The sequence below is a fragment of the Chinchilla lanigera genome, unplaced genomic scaffold (genome assembly GCF_000276665.1).
Source record: "Chinchilla lanigera isolate Chin_1 unplaced genomic scaffold, ChiLan1.0 scaffold00106, whole genome shotgun sequence".
In the NCBI taxonomy this organism is placed as follows: Eukaryota; Metazoa; Chordata; class Mammalia; order Rodentia; family Chinchillidae; genus Chinchilla; species Chinchilla lanigera.
In genome coordinates, this window is record NW_004955507.1 from 6,473,819 (window position 1) to 6,493,554 (window position 19,736).

At 42.5% G+C, this 19,736-nt stretch overlaps 2 protein-coding genes across 2 annotated transcripts; both read right to left on the minus strand.

The window, feature by feature from the left end:
- Positions 1–3,628: 3,628 nt before the first annotated feature.
- LOC102007356 (olfactory receptor 13G1-like) lies at positions 3,629–4,573 on the minus strand. Its single transcript, XM_005407724.1, has one exon. It carries the CDS (start codon positions 4,571–4,573, stop codon positions 3,629–3,631), a length of 945 nt encoding a protein of 314 aa, XP_005407781.1.
- Positions 4,574–13,379: 8,806 nt separating this feature from the next.
- On the minus strand, positions 13,380–14,321 carry LOC102007680 (olfactory receptor 13A1-like). Its single transcript, XM_005407725.1, has one exon. It carries the CDS (start codon positions 14,319–14,321, stop codon positions 13,380–13,382), a length of 942 nt encoding a protein of 313 aa, XP_005407782.1.
- Between the last annotated feature and the right edge of the window lie 5,415 nt (positions 14,322–19,736).

Here is a 19,736-nt window from a genome sequence, read left to right on the forward strand (position 1 = left end):
CATGCAGTCCCAGGCAGTGGAGGAAGGGAGCAGCACAAACTCACTCTTCTCACCAGCCACACCATCTGGGGCAATTGGATTAGATTTCTTGATGTCCATATATCACAGGGACTATGTTCATTTTGTTCATACTTTGTGATTGTTTTATTTTGATAATTTCTTTTTTTTTTGTTTCTTCAGGTTTGCTAGCCTATTCTTTTTTCCCTAACTTGCAATTGGTCCTATCTAATGAATCTTGCACTTCAAGAGGTTACATTTGTTTTTGTTGATAATTTTTATTTCTCTATTAGGACTCATAATCTGCTCCTAATCAGGAACACATTTTAATTTAAGTCCTTGAATATATTTACTGTAAAGTAATTATTTGACCATCCCAATATCTTGGTCATCTCAAGTTCTTCCAACTATATTTATGTCTTTGGGTCTCATTTTGTTATTTTATTGTTTATTTAGTAATATTTTATTATTAGACATTGTCAGTGATACTTCATAAAGGCATTGATTTTGTAACTTTCCTAAGAGTGGAAAATTTTTCTTCTGGCAGATAGTTAATTACTAATGAATATAAGGAGATCAATTTTATACTTTGTCAAGGATCAATGTTACACATGTTGAAACATGTCTGATTTTGGTTTTGACTTTAGTCTTAAGGTAAATGCCTGAGTCTTAGAATTTAGCCTTTAGTGCTGAAGTGTGGATCTTGGTGGGTTATAGTGAAGATGCCGTGGTGTTTATGAAGCCCCTTGCAACAGGTGGGACAGAGTTTCAAATAATCTCTCATTCTGGGAAGTCACTAAAATATTTGTTAATACTTCTTTCCATATGTTGATTTTTCCCTTATCTCCTTTCAGTGTCCACAGCTTAGGTACCAGCCAATGACTAGAAACTCTTGGCCTCTACTGTTCCTTATTCTTTCTCAGATGTCTGTCCTTAGATTCCACCTGCCATCGTGGCATCTCTGCCTCTGACACCTTAACAAGATTGCAGTTTGATAATGACTTCTAGCTGCCCTATGCACTCCTGATTATGAAATTTACTCAGGAGAAGCATGTATGTGGACCCAAACCTGTAAAGATCTAACTGCTTTATAGCTTCTCAATTGTTTAGCCCAAACTCCATTACTTAAACTAGTTGTGATTTTTAAAAACACTTTTTGGATTCTGAACTTATGCTTATGAAGGTTAGTGTGCTATTAATCTCTTCCTAATTATCATATAATATCCATACATTTTTACCTAAAGTAAAAGGGATAATAAAGAAAATAAAAAGGACAATAAAGCTTTCTGAGAGTTTGAATACAGGGATTTGTAGAGAGGAAGACATCAACCATGTCAGTGGGTGGTAGCCTGAGGTGAACTGAGCCCACTGACAGCTGCACCCCCTGGCATTGTGCAAAGCCTCCAGTACGTATTGATTTGGAAAAGTCTGTAATGACCCATGAAGAACAACACCATATTCTTTCAACTGAAAGAGACAGAATACAAACTAACATGTATAACACAACCCCATATTTATAAAAGTTTATGTGTGTACAAATATCTACATAAAAAAAGATTAGAAGACTCATGAATATTTACTACTTAAGAGTTTACTCTGAGCATTACTAGGGAGGTACATTTGTTTACATTTAGACTATCCCAAATATCACTCAGGCAGGTGTCATTTTCACCCGTCAATTCTTGTACTGAATAAATTTTATAAAATTGTCATTTTATGTTTGCTGTTCTATTAGCTTCTAAACCTTAACAAAAATATGCAATTTTGGTCATCCTGTATTTGAATAATTGGACTGGTAAATAGTTAGCAAATGCTACTTCTGGATAGAATTACAAGTTGTTGCTTTTCATTTGTTATACATGTTTACATTTTATAATTTGAATAGAATATATTTGCAATGAAAAGAAAATCCCCTGGTTCTTCTAAAGGGTATTGTTACACAGGAAGTAAGAGAAACCAAGTGTGCATATGAGTTACAAGTGTGAACCACCTGAAGGATTCCCTCCTATGGATTCCATATGGTTGGTATGGATGCTCACCTCAGTGCAGATTGCTTCCCCCTACACTAGTGTGGGTGGGGAGAATTCTTGTGCAGATTTATGACCTTAGATTTCACGTATAATAGCATTTCTAGCAGCCCCTCTGTCTCGGGAATTTAAGTAGCAAGTAGCAAAGCAATCACACTTTGAAGTCCAAGTCCCGGTACTTGGCCAGAGTGGTATGTGAACCTCAACAAGACTCCACTGACAAACCACCCTTTGCCACCCTATGCAAAGCTCAGAGGCCTCAAGATTACACTGAAAAGTCTTCTAATCACCACCATTCAAATGCCCTTGTCAGTAGACATGAGCTGTGTTTCAAATTAGGGAAAAATAATGATGTCATGGTTCCCTTAACAATCATGTCACAAAAATACCACTGATGGCCTTTCCAAAGGTATGCCTAACTGGTAGAAACAATCAATGCTTCCTTCTTTCATTGTGGCAGTCAACAGATCAGTTTCCTGAGTTCTTCCCATGTGCATGGTACAGGCATAAGAACACAAGACAGTGACCATGCCAGCAAAAAGACTGCAGTCTACATGAAAAAAGAAAAGTCAGCATTGAGGAGAGCCAGAAAAATCAGCATCGAGGGGAGAGAGAAGCCAGTAGATCACTGCAGTTCTTACATAAGATCGGTTCAGGACAAATCCCAGGACCCTGAGACTAGAAGGAGGCATTGCTACTGGATATCATCAACTGGGTGATAGCAGAGGTCTCTAGATCATGTGAGGATTTGTTCCAAGAAGTCAGCCACCCTAAATGACTGAACACCTAACTTTTGCAAGAAGTCCCCCTTCTGCCTGCATTGTCCCAACTAAACAAGTTTCTATTTCCTGTATCCACCCCTGCCAGTTACCTCTCAGTAGAAATAGTAAAGACGTGAGTCACAAGGGGCCTTTCTTCCCAGGGATTCCTTAGGGTCCAAACTGTCCTGACTGGAGCCAGAGCTGACAGGAAAGCAGCTGAAGATATTGTTGGTGGGAGCTGGGAATAAAGAAGGATGAAAACCTTTGACCTCTTCAAATTAGCCCACAGCATGTTCACATCATAGAGTGGGCAAGAGTCTTGTTTAAACTATCCCCATTTAAGGTGCTAAAAGTTGATAGCAGACCATTCTTGGAGACTTTGTTTACAGGAAAGAATTATTCTGCTAAAATTTCCAACCTCCTTCATCTTCTCAAGCATCCTGAACACATGCTAACTATGCTTAAGTCAAAGACCACCCTTAGTTGTAAACATACAATAACCACAAGTACTATTCACCCAAAGCCCCAGCCTTGTGAAAGACAGAGCTGACAGGGCTGGTGAAAGGATGGTGACCATCTCTGATGATTTCTTGAATTCATTTAGTTCTTGTCTCTCACAGTCACATGGGACAATCCCTCAATCATACCATGTTTGAGAGGTCAGAGCTTCCCCAAAGTCCAAACTGTAGCAGTGTCAGAGCTGTCCCCACTCAGCTCCACAGGATAAATCCTCAGCAAACAGGATTTGGCCTTTTAGGAAAGTTATGCCCTCAGTCACACTTGTTTCCCTCCACACAGACCTATGTGCTGGGCCACAAAGAGGTTCCTGATGTCTGGCCAGGATCAGCTGCAGGACAGAAGTCTCCTGAGCATGACTTTGACATCCCTGTTCCTCAGAGTGTAGATGAGGGGGTTCAGGGTGGGTGCCACAGATGTGTAGATGACCGACACCACCCTGTCCTTGTTCAGCGTGTAGCTGGATGCAGGACGGATGTAGGTGTAGATGACAGTGGAGTAGTACATGCTGACCACCAGCAGGTGGGAGGAGCAGGTGGAGAAGGCTCTCCGCTTGCCCTCAGCAGACCGGATGCGGAGGATACTGGCAACAATGAAGCCATAGGAGAGGACTGTCACAGAGAAGTTCCCCACGGCCAGGAACACATCTGCGGCAAAGGCCATGGCCTCATTCAGGTGAGTCGGAGAGCAGGAGAGTTTCAGAAGCGGAGGGATCTCACAGAAGAAATGCTCAACCACGATGGACCTGCAGAACTGTAGGCGCATGGTGAGGCACGTATTGATTGAGGTGTTGGTGAGGCTGATGGCCCACACGACCCCAGCCAGGAATGCACAGATGGGGGGGCCCATCAATGCACTATAGAGCAGTGGCCGGCAGATGGCCACGTAGCGGTCATAGGCCATGGCAGAGAAAAGCAGCAGCTCGGCTCCCATCGACCACGTGAAGAAGAAGAGCTGTGCCATGCAGCCCCCGTAGGAGATGGTCCTCCTTGCTACCATGATGCCCAGCAGCTTGGGCAGGATGGTGGAGGTGCAGAGGATGTCCACCAGGGCCAGGTTAACCAGAAAGAAGTACATGGGGGTGTGCAGAGCAGGGCTGGCGCTGATGGCCACCACAATGAGCAGGTTTCCTGAAAGGGCAGCTGTGTAGAGGCAGAAAAAGGCAGAAAAGAGCAGCATCTGCAGGCTAGGACTTTGGGAGAATCCCAGGATGAGGAACTCAGTGACCAGCGTCTGGTTCAGCCCTGCACTGTGTGGGCACTGTTGATCCATGGGGGAAGCTGCATTGCCTTGCTGGCTCTGACACGGCCTGAGAGCAAAAGCGCTGTGGTTTCAGTTTGTTCTGAAGAGCCCACCCTCCAGACGCATGTGTGATTCCCTTAGAGGCAGGATTTCAAGTAGGTTATAGGGGTAAAAACAGAGCTCTGGGCCTCTAAACATTCCAGGGAGAACCACTGCTGCCAGCTGTGGTCAGCTGCCCTCCCCATTACCTATGCCATGGGCACTGAGGCTGAGGGTCACTCACAAACAGGGGGAGTGGACCTACTGCTCTGTTCAGCTTTATCCTGGTCAAGCCACAAGGGACATCAGTAGGGAGAGATTGTCAGGATAACTTCTGGGGCACCCTTTAGGGAGGAGGCTTGAGTTGTTTCTCCTCTTCAAATATTGCCAAGGTTGTGTTTACTGCCAACTCAGAGGCTTAGCCAGTGGCTGGAAACAGATGAAAGATGAGGAAAAAGTCAACACCATCTTATGTGGTCACATGCAAACAACACTGTCAAAGAGAAGGTCCTCACAAGTGACTTGTTCACTGGTCATCGCATCATTGTCACTCCCAGCTGGGGATACCACTGGAACTGGAGGAGCAGAGTTGCTCTATAGAACTAGGTCCCTCTTCTGCGACAGCCCAGCTGCTCCTCCTCCTGTGCAGCCCCAACACCCCCAGACACGCTTGCTCACAGCCAAAACTCTGCAGCTGCTCATAAAGACACCTACAAGATGAACTTTAAACAGCATAATCTCAGGGTCACATGTGCCAGCTCCCAAAGACACAGATAAGAGCAGATTGTTTCAATGTTTAAACAAATTATTCTTTAAATTTAAGGGTTTGTTTTCAAAATGTCCATTTGCACATATTTCACTAAATCATAGCCATTTAATTAAAGGATTATTTTCATGCACATTTATAACCCTGAGGTTTTGATAAATTATTTGCTGGCACCGACTTTGATTTCGATTTCACCTTACCTCCAGTCTGCCACATAGCAAATGTTTGTTAAATATACAAACTTCACAGGATATTATAAGGACGTGTGCCTGTCCAGCTGGCCAGAGAATAACAGACCTGTACATCATCCATGAAAATTTCCTCACAGGCATGGAAAGTACTGATACATTTCAACTGGGCATCTGTTACATTAAGGAAAAGAAGGAAAGAGCCCTCACAGACAGGTTGTATGCTGCATTTTGTTTACATTGCTCTTTTTGTTTTTTCACATAACTACAGAAATCTCATCTTCAAAAACAACAGCCAAAGGAACCTCATAGCACTTAGTAAAATGAAAATACTTACCATTTCAAAACATTGTCACATATATAATCTAATATATATATACAAATATAGATTCAACATCCTGTTACAGCAAATGCTTACAAAAGATGGTAAATTTATTTCCTGAATTCCTGTTGTCCTTTGAAGAAATTTGCTTCTCACTACCATAAGAAAAATATTAGGTCATCAGCTTTAATTAGGAAACAGACTTTTCTAAAATAAAAATTGAAAAGGGCAAAGTGGGTGATATTTGTGAGTAAGAGTGAGGAAAGTCAGACACCTGTGATTGGGGCCACAGGCTTTATATAATCTGTCATAGCCAAAGACAAGTGCTTACAGTGAAGGGACAGAGGCCTGAAGGGGCCAATTAGGCAGATCTGCCTGCTGCATGTAGGGAAATTGTGCCTGCACTCAGGACCGACGGGAAAGCTGACCATTGCCTTGGGACAAATTTAGTCCTTTTGCTGGAGCTTGGCAATGCTGGTGCACCTTGGCTGGGGCAGAGCTGCTGCTCTGCACCGCTACCAAGGGGCTGGCTGTCCAGCAACCATGCCAGTGACTGTGACTCTTGAAACCAGTGTGCACCAAAGTCAGCACCTCTGCTTCTCCCATGTCATTGTAGTATGGGGTCCAGCCATCTATGTACTAATTAGAAATTTGTTAATCATGGCCAACCACTAGGTCCCAGATGGGTCTCAGGGAATCAGAGCTTGGCTGGCCCTTCTACCCCATCAACTAGCAAAAGCTATGGCCAGCACATCTGTCAGGGAGGCTGCAGTAGTGGTTGCTGGAGTTCTGTCCATTTCCTCCATACACCTAGCTCCCTTCTGACCCTCTGTTCAAGGACAGAAGTTCAGATGCTGGTGCCACTTCACAGCATGTGATGACAGGGACACACATTCATCGCTGCATTCCAGGGCCTATAGCAATGATCAGCTGGCATAAGACAGTGGAAGCCCAGCCTACCAGCCTGTGACAACCTGATGCTTCTGAGATCCCTGGGAGTGAGCTTGTGGTGGGGACACACTGATCACATGGTGCTTGGCTCATTCACCTTCCCTACTGGCTTTCCTTGATGCTCCCCCATAGTAAATCCTCATACTTAGTATTCATATCAAAACCAGCCCCTGAAGACAGTCTTCTGAAACATGCTAGTGGTGGCTGATATGTGTCAGAGGACAAACAACTTATTATTCTCTGAGACAGTAACCCTGGAGGAAGCACACATCACAGGCAATGAAGAAGGAAGAGGAAGGAGAGTTTTGTGGACCACCCTTGCCCCACAAGGAGTGTTGCATGGTTCCCCAAGAGTGAAGCCCCAGCAACTCCAAAACATTTCACAAGGGCCTGTGATCCCACATTGCATCTTGTCTGGGAGTCTTGGCAAGAGAGACATGAGTTCGTCCTCCCCTGCTTTCATGATCTCCTTTCAGACCAGTGTCTCCTCATTTGTCTCCTTTTAGTAGACTGGGTAAGGATAACATGGGATTAACACTTAACTTTTAGAACTTTCCAATTTGGCTGTCTTATTTCACTGTAGACAAAAGCTAACACCTATGCTCTTGAAGTGTCAGTCAAATATATAGTCAGTTCTAAGACTCCCACAAAAGCTACAAGTGTAATGTGATGTCCAGCATCAAACTTCACTGGAAGAACATGTGCATGCTACTCTTTCAGCAGATGCTCACAGAGCGCACACAGGTGCCAGATACCCTGCATCATTGTGCTCCATGCAAATAAGGCACAAGGAGTCTTCTCAGACACACTGCCTATATTCTGGTGTGGAGAACATTCATTTGCTCAATTGATATCTATTAATTGCTTACTGCAAACCAGTTGTTGTTGTAGATGCTGGTTATTGCCTTGAGCCAAAAGATGAAATTGCAAAATATAAAAGCAAATAAACACTAAAATACTAAACATAAATAAAAGATCAAAACATCTTCAGATAGTGACCCTTGATATGGAGGAAACAAACAGAATTATATGATGTAGTTTTTGGTGGAAAACTCTCGATAAGGGTAAAGACAGTGAAGTAGCATTTCATGTGAGACCTGAATGTCAAGGTTCCAGCCCAATGACAGAAGCAGCAGTGGGGACCAGCAGGCACGTTTGATGGACAGAAAGCTTGCGGAGCTGGGGAGGGAGGGGGAAAGTAAGGAAACAAGACTGTGAAGAGGGGCTGCGTTACATAGGACCTTGAAGAATTGGTGTGGAGCCTCGTTTTGTGCGTGTTGTAAAAAGTATCAATTTCTCTGTCTGTATTTCAGGTAGCAATCTGTGAAAAGGGAGAAAGGTCACCAGGGAAGTGACTTGCTGACCTTCAACCCTTGCTCTGTAGGTCAAGCCTTCTTTGTCTTTCTGCTATATAGGAGATCTAGAACATTTACCTCTGGTCCTCTCTATCTTCTCTATGTGCCCGCAGGACCCTGAAACTATGTTGTGCACAAGAATGTATAAGTGGCTGCACCCTGAGCTGGGACCTTATACATGAGTTTGTTCACAGCCAGATTTACCAGGATAATCTGCCTGGAACCAGGATGGAGCCAGGTACAAGATTGTTCAGATCCTTTGTAGAAGCAGCCCTTGAGAACCTTCAGTCTGGAGCACAAACTACCCTCAGAGTATGGACAAAGATCTCTTATCCCGCAGAACTCCTAAGTATCACTTGCTGTCCACTGGTGGGTGCCATATGTAGAAGTGGTTGCCTGGTCCATGGAATCTGGAAATATTGGGTCAAACTTGTAGAGAAGGGGGGGCTGGGGATTTAGCTCAGTGGCAAAAGCGCCTGCCTGGCAAGCGCAAGGTCGTGAGTTCGGTTCCCGGTACCGGAGAAAAACAAAACAAAACAAAACAAAAACTTGTAGAGAAGGGTACGCTGCTGCAGGACCTTTCATAACCTAAATTTACTGTCTCTCCAAGAGTTTAACAGAGAATCAAACACTTTTTCCTAAGGTTTTTTGTCACACCTTTGCCTTTTAGTAGACAGTCTCAATCTGTTCTTCCTGGAAGATAGTCAGTGTAGACACTGGCTTTCTATTGCATGGCCCTGGTAAGGAGTAAAAGGAAAGAAAACAAGACTTTCAGAGTCAGCCTGAGATCCAAACCAAGGTGTAAGGAGGAGGATCTGAGGAAGCAGCCCTCTGGCTTCTGCTCAGCACCCCACACTCAGGACCACTGCATCTTCCTCTGAGCAAGTCACTGGGATTTGGCCTCTAAAACAACAGCTGAAAACAAGTGGAAACCTCCATAGGCTGTAGAACCCTAAAAATTAGAGGAAAACCTCCTAGATCCTCTAAAAGGGCATTTTTTTTTTTCTTATCCATAGTGTTTTCTGCCTTTTAAGGAACGCTTTTTCACTGCCTGCCCAATCTGGATAGATGACATTGGCCTTTATTCAGTGCATTTATTTATATTCGATGGAGGCCACTATAAAGCAGCCCGAGCAGAATTTAAAGTAATCAACTGGCTTTTCATGTTCACTTGTGAATCTGTCCAGGGCCTAGGCTCCTTGTCTGAAAATGGATGGCAGACTTATTGTAAGTGAACCTCTGTGAATCATTAATCCTTACTAAAACCTATAGTGACGAATGAAGCCGGAAAGCCTCAAAAGATAAGACAGGATCATATCCAAGGACACCTGGATCTGATCTCAACTGGATAAAGACTATAGCCTCAGGCATCTCACTCCTGGGTGGATTAATTTAATCCTTATTAAGAATTAATTCAATACCTTACTTGGAGAAGTCCTTGACTAATTCTGACCTTCTTGAGTACTCCCCTCCCTTCTCTTGATAACCAAATAAATACAAGCCACCCAGAGAAAGTCTTGGTCTTAGCCCTGAAAGAATCTTGAATTCTGTGAGAAAGTTTTGATCCTCCTGGAGCCCTGAAATCATTCCATTTGCCTCTTTTTATTTAGGGATCACTGTACACTTGTTTGGGAGATTGTGGACCTGATCAGCCCACAATAACTAAGGGATATTATTAACCTAATATATATTATTTAAGGAGTCCCCTGTGATACACCACAGTCTGTGCTATGTGTTGGAAACTCAATTTGAGAGAAAGCAAGGAAAGGCCCCTCTAGAGAATGTATAGTCCATTGCAACAGACACAGAAGTCAAATAATCGTTTGGCTGAAGTTCAAATTATGCTGTAATACATTCTGTACAGAACAAAGAAGACATGGATCATGGCAGTTTCTTATTAGAACAAAATCTAACAGGAATAGAGCAGCATCTTGAAACTACTGAAAAATCATTTACCCAGATTTCTATGCTCAACAAAATTATCTTCAAAATGAAAGAGAAATGATCACTTTAAATTTGAATGGTCAGAACATCCAAATTAAAAGACAGAGATTGTTCAGTCTAGGAAGGCTCTGTCTTTCTACAGCTGTACAGATCTTCCTGGAGCCCCCTAGAGGAGTCTGTGCTTGACTTCTTTCAAATTGAGTGGACTGATTTCACTTGCTGTGCCATAGGTCCCAATTACATAAAGCCTCATTTTGGTCATCTTATACTTCTGTTTGTGATTTATTTCTCAGGCAGCTTGGGCTTGGAAAGTCCTGTCAACCTACTTGGGCTTCTTATCCTGAGTAGTGTGCACAGAGTTGTCACTGTAAAAGAAAAGGCAATAAGTACTAAAAGCAGTAAGCCTTTGAAGAGTTTCAGAGACCACCAACTCGTGCACATAAGCAGAGAGATCGTCTACTGGCAGTGTTCACCAACAGCATCCAGCCTTAACTACTATTGACCAGTGCATCAGGACCTCTACCAGAGCTGTACTTGGCTGATTCATGTTTTTTTTAATCTGAATCAAACAAAAGAACCATACACTGATGTGTAACAAAAGTATTTTTTCTAACCAGAGGAATTAAAGGCATTAACAGAGAAACATATAAATAATACCCATGTATTTGCAAACTAAATATCTAAAACATCAAATGAAAAGACAGCATTTGAACTCAATGAAAATTAAAAATATATCAAAATTTGTGAGATAATATTGAAGCAGTAGTTAAGGGGAAGTTTTTAGAACTGTATCTACAGAAAAGAAGGTTCATTTTAAATATCTGACTACATCTCAAAAGCAAGAGAAAGCTGTTCTGGGACTCTGCACAGGTCTTAATTTTTAAATATATTTCTATCTGTCACTAGATGTAGATAATGATAGGAAGCAATCAGAAATCCTATACACCACTGTAAAATGGTACAATCACTTAGAAAGAAAAGTTTCTTAGAAAACTCAACATGCATATATACCCTAAGACCAAGTCATTATGCCCACCCTATTTTTTACCCAGGAAAAATAAAAATATGACCACAAGAGGGCTTGTTCACAATTGTTCAGGGAAGATTTATCCCAACTAGCCAAAATTAGGAACTATATGAACCAACTGACCAATGAACAAATTGAATGTGCTGTATTAGCAGTATCTAATGCTAATAAAAAATATAGTCCAACTACTAATACACACAACAAAATGAATGAATTTCAGAACTATTGTGCATGAAAGAGGCCTAATGCAAAACAACTCAGGATATGTGATTCCTCAGCATGAAATTTTAGAACACACAAAACTTACCCATGGCAAAAAAAAAATCTAGAATAGTTACAACCTCAGGTATACCTGGGTCAGGGACAGGTTGAAAAGCCACTTTCTTTTTTATCTTATTTTAAAGAGAAAAAAACAATAAAAACAATGACACAAAATTTCAAAATAAGATGGTAAGAGAGTAACAATGGTTAGTACATTGTTGATTGTTGTCTTCAAAGTAGTTGCTCAGATTACAAGTTATAAGCATGAAAAATTGGTCAAACAATATAAACATGAGTGAGACTTTCTGCAGTGAAGGCCACATCTCATATCTGACATGGATTGAGTTACACAGCTGTGTATATTTGTCAAAACTTAACAAATGCACACCCTTATTTATGCATTTCATTGTTTGAAAACTTTAACCTTAAAAGCCAAAAAACCTAGTTACAAAAGTGGAACTATAATGATATCCAGAATTATAAAGAGAAATGAATGAAAGTTTGCAGTTTGCTTTGAAATGCACAAAATAAGATAAACCAATGGATGGAAACATGAATAAATAAATAGTGGATCAAATATAATAATAAAAATATAGACTGTAGATGGCAGGTATACAATTGTCCCCTTCAAGGATCTGTCAACTTTGCTATGTGTTTAAAACCTTTCATAATAAGATATTGGGAAAATGATGACCCTAGATATAGGGCAGAAAACAAATCTCAAGAATGGATGTAGAAGACTAGGTATAAGGTATAGAGGCATCCAGTAAGGCCATAGGAATAAACTGAGAGATGGGATGACAGTCAGACCTAACAGGTATTTGGGTTAAATGGGCAGGCTTTGGGACGGGTTGGATACAGCAGCTAGGAAAGAAGTCAATGAAATTTTGCAACTAGACAAATCTGAAAGGTAGACATGGAGCTTTATATCTGCTGAGTGAGGACCCTAGAGGACTTTCAGGCCCTGTCCTAGCTGGGCATTAGCTAAGTAGCTACAGTGATGGGCTAGGATTCATTTGAGAGGCAAAGAGATAGGTGTACATTTGTATATCACTGGCAAACAGGAACGACTAATACAGAGTTTATCACAGCCTAGATGTTGCCTAGGGGACAGGAGAGAGAGAAAAAGACAGATTTACAGGAAGCCATGGACACCAGAATTCAGAAACCAGATGTAATGGATAACACAAAGGATAATAAGAAAAATGAAAAGGAAAGAAATCACCAAAAATAATGTTACAGAAGTTTCTGTAAAAAGTAAGGAAACAGAGACCACTCTTTACTGCAATGGCAAGGTGTCCTGTTTGGAGAGGCTGCTGCTCTTTCCTGAAAGTAATAAATTTTAAACAACAATGTCTTTTCCACAGGCCGTTGCATGGAAGGCTGTATTGCACACTCCCTCGCCTTTTGGTGGTGCTGAGATCACTCATTACAAAGCGTGGAGCAGTGTTTCTTGTGTTCTCACCCAGTTCACGTCACAAGGAGTGTGTCACATCAGGGTCCGCATAATTGTCTCTAAAGCAGGATATGGAGAAATATCCCTGTCAGAGAAGCTGCACTTGGCCATGGGCATGGGCAATCTGATATGCACTCCGACCCTGTACCCCCATCCTGAAATGGGAAGTGGACACTCCACAGGGAAAGTTTCAGCGCTGCTTCTGGGGTCCTCAAGCTGGTGAACAGGAGAAGGCAAGTTGAACAGGAGGAGAAATGAGTGGACCCTGCTGATCTTGCTCTCCCAGCTCGCTTCTAGCTCTCCCTTGCTCCTTGCTGCCTGCAGTTCTCACAAAATCCACCCTCAGGCCTTGGGATGTCTGAATGTCAGGCCATAGAATGCTAGTAGCTCCATGCGAAGCACATTTGTTAACAATTCCACCACATAAATTAGTGTCTTACTCCTTTCTCCTGCACAAGATTCAAAGACACATGCTGAAATAATCCGGTTAATACCTGAAATGATCCACAGGTTCCCTTTCCCCTCTTTTACTTGATGAAGGGAAATACTTTCCTGAGGGCTATTTTGACATCCTTGTTCCTCAGAGAGTAGATAAGGGGGTTCAGAGTAGGACTGACTGCTGTATACAGCAAGGCAACTACCTTGCCATTTTCCAAGGATGAGCCAGAACCTGGGAGGATGTAGGTGTAGATGACGGTGGAGTAGTACATGCAAACCACAAGCAGGTGGGAAGAACACGTGGAGAAGGCGCGCTTCTTGCCTTCCACAGATCGGATGCCCAAGATGCTGGCAATGATGAAGCCATAGGACACCATAGTCAGGAGGAAGTTGACCACACCAAAGTAAACATCTGCAATGACGATCATGATGTTGTTCAGGGTAGTTGGGCTGCAGGACAGCAGCAGCAGTGTGGGGACTTCACACAAAAAGTGACGGATTTGATTGGGACCACAGAAATGGAGTCGTGCCATCAGGCCCGTGTGCACAGACGTGCTAACTGCACTGATGACCCACACACTGCCTGCAAGCAGGATGCAGACAGGCCGACCCATCCTCGTGCTGTAGTGCAATGGGCAGCAGATGGCCACATAGCGGTCATAGGCCATAGCTGTGAGCAGCAGCAGCTCAGCCCCCAGAAACCACGTTAAGAAGAAGAGCTGCGCCATGCAGCCCCTGTAGGAGATGGCACTGCCTGTGGTCACCAGGCCCTCTAGCAGTTTGGGGAGGACAGTAGATGTGCAGACGATGTCTAACAAGGCAAGATTTGTGAGGAAGAAGTACATTGGGGTGTGGAGGCCTGGATTCAGGCTGATGGCCATGATGATGAGGGCATTTCCTGAAAGAGCCATGATGTAAAGGAGGAGGAAGAAGGTGAAGAACAAAGCTTGGAACTGAGTGTCTCCAGAGAAACTCTGCAGGACAAACTCTGATACATCTGTGTGGTTATTTCCGCCATTTCTGTCTGACATCATCGGACCTTGTGGATGAAGTATAAGGTGAAGGATGGCCTGTTCTTTTGCAATGGGTCCTGTGGAGGCGGAATGTTCACTGTAGGCACCTTTGCTGCAGAAAGCACAAAATTAAGATGTTATGTAGTTCCTGTGCCCAATAAAGCATTAACTCTTCACTCTGAAGACAATGGTCCACAAAAGTGACCCCTGACTGTTTATGCCAGGTATCATCCCTCCATAAGCCACAGAAAGTGTAGCATGGGTCTTCATGCACTGTGATCTGAAACACGTCCTGTATTACTTCAAGGTGCAGAGCTCACTGTGCACTCAATATGCAGGACTGAGCAAGGCAGGTGGTGGACTAACCCTCCTACTGGGCAGAGAAAATAGAGAGGATGAGCCAAGTTATCTGGGGTGTGCCAGGATTCGAGTGGAAGCTGATAGGGTTGCTGTCAAGCAGAAGGATATGCCTAGGGATCAGAGGGGGGTGTGGGAGGCAGAGCAGCTCTTACGTGGAGCTGGGACACACAGAGCTCTGGCTCTTGTTGGCAATTGCCCTGAGTGATCAGATTTGTGGATCAATGTGAACAGAATTCTTTCATTGAAACAGCAGCAGGCAATCCCTGTCCTGCCACCCACCCCAGCTCCTTTGGGCAGGGCAGAAATCTCTGGTGGGGGAGGTCATTCCTTTCCTCTGTCCCTCAGTATGTATCAGGCTATGCCAGGGCTGGGGATAGCAAGACAGGACCGCACTTAGCCTCAGACCAGCCCTCAAATCTTGCAGCCAGGGCACCACCTAGCTCGCAAGCCTGTACACCCTAACACCCAACTCACATACTTGTGCCATCACCCAGCTCTGCCCACCCGGCCCACTAGGGCAAGATGTGGCCAGCTCAATCCAAGGAGCAATTAAATCAATAACATTGGGGTAAAAAGTACTATCTTTCTTCATGTGCCTGTACCCATCCCAGGAATTCTCATAGAAGTAGGAGACTAGAGGCTCCATAACCTGCTTTGGACATTCACATGTTTTATGGATGCATGTCAACAGGGGTATGTTCTAAACAAGGAAGCCTGCCTCTTCCCACTTACAGCCATTACTGATTTACAGAGAGATTGGGGCCTTGTTTGCCTACTAGTGAAGTTGAAGAACAGAGCTGCTCTGGGATTTGACAGCTCTTTCTGTCTCTTACAACAGTGCTGAGTTACCCACTTACAAAACAGCTAAGCCACATATAAACCTTCAAGGATGTGGGGCTCACCTTTGCAGACTTGAGGATTAGTGAGTGAGTACCCCTGCAAGTCCCTGCTGACCCTGTCCACCACCTACACTGCTCATATGGCTTCTCAGCAAATGGCCAAGGTCTATCCTGAGCCAGCACAAGTCCCCACAGTCCCCTCTGGCTGCAGCTTCTGAGTCCCCAACCCCCACCAGCCTGCAGTTCCTTGGTCTGCAGGTGGCTCTGTGCTCAGAGCCTTGCACCAGATTCACAGGAAACCACCCTGCCTATCTCAAAGATCCTGATCTGCCTCAAAAGCCAAACCATAGGTCTAGGCATCTGCTCATCCTGATCAACAGCCCAGAGGGGCCCCAGGGCAAACCTGTGGAGGCCCTGGGTGTTTGCAGTTTCATACTGACACTGTGACAAGAGGGAGCTACGTGATTTCAGTAACACTTTTTTCAGTGTTAAAGTAAGTCATGGTAAAAACAAATCTCTCTTCAGAAACACCTGCCCAAAGACATCGGTAAGTAGTCTGAAAGGAAGGAGAGGTTAAGAGACAAAGTGACTCACAGCAGTGGGGGAACTGGCCCTGATTGATCCGTGTAAACTGAAGATATCCACATTTCACAGAGACTAGTCATGTAGCCAAGAAGATAGAACCTGTCTCCTTCTCTTCATGTCTCCTTTGTTGCAGATGACTTTTAAGTGTAATGGAGTGGATGCTGTTGCTTCTGAGGATACTGAGGTGCTCCTGTGAGCACCTCTCAGGGAGCAATTACCCAACTGAAAGTAAATAGGTATCCCTGTAGGATATGGTCTCCAGGCTGAGATGGGACCAAGATGCTGAGTCCAGAAGCACTGATCCAGGATTACAGGTCCGGTCTAGGTGAATGCTGGAAGATCTGAGAACTTCCACTCCCCCAGTCCCTTCCCTAGAGGAGGCCCTTGCAAAATGCCATGTGTGGCTATCTTTGTAGAAAGATGAGGTTATATTATAAATAGATTGCATTTTATAGAACAGTGTTTAGATTTACCATTGGCCAGCTTCTTCTAACCTTAGTAGCTTACCTTCATGTGACATAATCCTATCAATGAACCAATGTTGATCTATTATTATAACTCAGATCTGTCACTCATTTGTGTTTTCTGCGTGCCTGTAAATGCCTCTCTGTCCACATCACATTTAGTTATCTTTGCAGGCTAGTCTAGACCGTGATAGATTCTCAGACTTCATTTCTTACAGAAACTTGAGTTTTGAGGAATAGTGATCAAGTATTCTGTAGAGCTTCTTTGGTTGGGAGTCTGTCTGACTTTTTTCCCTCATGATTGGAATAAATTAATAAGATTGGCAATATGACCACAAAAACATGTGCCACATGCATCATATCACACGAGGAGTACACAGTTCATTGAGTGCATCACTGGATATCAAACATGAGGGACAGGAATCTTTTGCCACAGGTTTCAAGTCCACCCTTGAGAACAGAGAATGTAAATGTGTCTGTGGAGGTAAGAAGCAGCCCCCGTGGGCTGAACTGTGGCACAAACTGGACTTCAGTGGGCTATCCCAGTGAGGGCGGTAATGGGTTCACTGGAGTAGAGAGCATTCCTGAGTGACTGGAAGGTGGACAAAACAGGAGCAGAAGAAGTATCTCCTGGGTTAATAGAGAATGCCCAGTATATAACTGAGAAGATCATCTGTACAAGATAACCTGCTATGTAAACTGTGGGTCAAGTGCACCAAATAGAACATTCAAAGGCTAGTCACTGGCATAGAAGCAAAGAGATTGCAAATTTATAATGGATCTTACCTTCACAAACAAAACAAATGACCCTTTTAGATTTTATTTTTTTTATTTTAAAGAGAGTAGTAAATGAGAAACAAACAAACAAAAAATAGAACAGTAGCAGCATACCAGTATCACAAACATAAACAAATCAAAGCAAGAACATGCAAAGTGATACAGGATCTCAAGACAAAATAATATGCATCAACAGTGGTTGTTACATTACATATCGCTATCCTCAACTACATTGCTCAGATTACCCGATGTAAGAATGAAAGATTGCTCAAACCATTAAAGAGAATAAGAAAATAATTCTTTGATAAAACATTAGAGGTAATACAGAGTTTCACTAGACAAGATGGTAGGAGTTCACCCCTCTAATTCCATTACATACTGTTACCTTCAAATCAGTTGCTCAGACCACCAGACACAAGCGTGCAAAATCAATCAGAACATAAAAACTTGTAAGCATTAACTGTTCATTTCAATATACCATCAGACATCAGCAATACAGTTATTGCAGCTATTCATAGATAGATAGATAGATAGATTTATATTTTGTGTTCCTTCTTTATTTTTTCTTCTTTCCCTCATCCCAGTCTTTCCTTCCTTTGAGCAATTACTTTCCCTTTCCTATCATCTATTTTATGTTTTGAGTTTTACCTAGTCTTTCAGGTTCCTACACCAAGGAGACAATATAATGTGTGTACATCTGGCTCTGATTTATTTCACTTATGAGTATGGTCTCTAGTTGCCTCCATTTACCTACAAAAGAATCAAGTTTATCTTTTTTAATAGCTGAGTAATACTCTATTGTATGAAAATACCACAACATTTTTATCCATTCCTCAGTGAATGGGCATCTGGGTTGTTTCCAAGATTTAGCTATAACAAATTGTGCTGCTATGAAACATGGTGCATATATATTGCTGTGGTATGCTGTCTTTAATTCCTCTGGGAAAAAACCCAGAAGGCAAAAGGCTGGATTAAATGGGACTTCCAATCCTAGTTTTGTGAGGAATCTCCAAATTGATTTCCATGGTGGTTTCACCAATTGACACTCCCACCAGCAGTGGAGTAGGGTTCCTTTCTCCCCACAGCCTCTCTAGTATTTGTTATTGGTTGATTTCTTGATGATAGCCATTCTTTCTGGGGTGAGATGGAGTCTCAGTGTTGTTTTAATTTTAATTTCTCAAATGACTAATGACGTTGAACATTTTTTCATGTATTTATTCGCCATTAGGATCTCTTCATTAGAGAAGTGTGTATTCATCTCAGATGCCCATTTCTGGATTGGGTCTTTGACTTTGGGAGGCCTAATTCTTTTTAATTCTTTATATGTCCTAGATAGAAGTCCTTTGTCTGAGGGGCAGTTGGCTAAAATTTTTTCCCAATTCGTGGGTTTTCTTTTTACTTTCCTGGTGATTTCTTTAGATGTGCAAAAACTTTTCAATAAGATGAGATCCCAGTTATTGATTCTTTGAAGTGTTTCCCATGCAGTTTGGTTTTTGTTCATGAACTCTCTTCCTACTCCAATGTCGTCAAGATTTTTACCCACTTTCTCTTCCAATAAATTTACTGTGTCTGTTTTAATATTTAGATCTTTGATCCTTTTTGACTTTAATTTAGTGCATGGTGAAAGACATGGGTCTAGTTTTAGTCTTTGGCACGTGGGAAGCCAGTTTTTCCAGCACCATTTATTAAAGAGGCTATCTTCCTTCCATTGAAAATGTTTAGCCTGTTTGTTGAAGATAAAGTGACCAAATGTGTTTGTCATTGTATCCGTACCTCTAACCTGTTCCATTGGTCCTCAGGTCTGTTTTTGTACCAGTACCATGCTAATTTTATCACAGTAGCTTTGTAATATAATTTTAAATCACGAATTGTGATGCCTCCTGTCTTTCCTTGTTTCCCAAGATTGCTTTTGCTATTCTAGGCCTCTGCTGGTTCTAGATGAACTTTTGGAATGTTTTCTATAAATCTGTGAGGTATAGTAATGGTATTTTAATTGGATTGCATTGAATCTGTACAAGAATTTTGGGAGCATGGATATTTTCGCAATGTTGGTTCTTCCTATCCAAGAGCAAGGAAAATCTCTCCATTTTCTGATATCCTCTTCAGTCTCTTTTTTCAGAGTACTGTAATTTTCACTGTGTAGATCTTTTACTTCTTTTGTCAGATTGATTCCTAAGTATTTCCTCTTTTCAGATGTTATTGTGAAAGGTGTGGTTTCCCTAATTTCTCTCTCAGGCTGTTTAATACTTGTGTACAGGAATGCTATTAATTTTTGAGTGTTAATTTTGTATCCAGCTATGCTACTGATTTTGGTTATTAAATCCATGAGCCTTTTGGTGGAGTTTATGGGGTCTTCCATGTACAGTATCATGTCATCTGTGAATAATGATAATTTCACTTCTTCCTTT

Bases quoted from the DNA above. Each gene is read 5' to 3' on its own strand.
- LOC102007356 (XM_005407724.1), bottom strand. From the start codon at position 4,573: ATGGATCAACAGTGCCCACACAGTGCAGGGCTGAACCAGACGCTGGTC.
- LOC102007680 (XM_005407725.1), bottom strand. From the start codon at position 14,321: ATGTCAGACAGAAATGGCGGAAATAACCACACAGATGTATCAGAGTTT.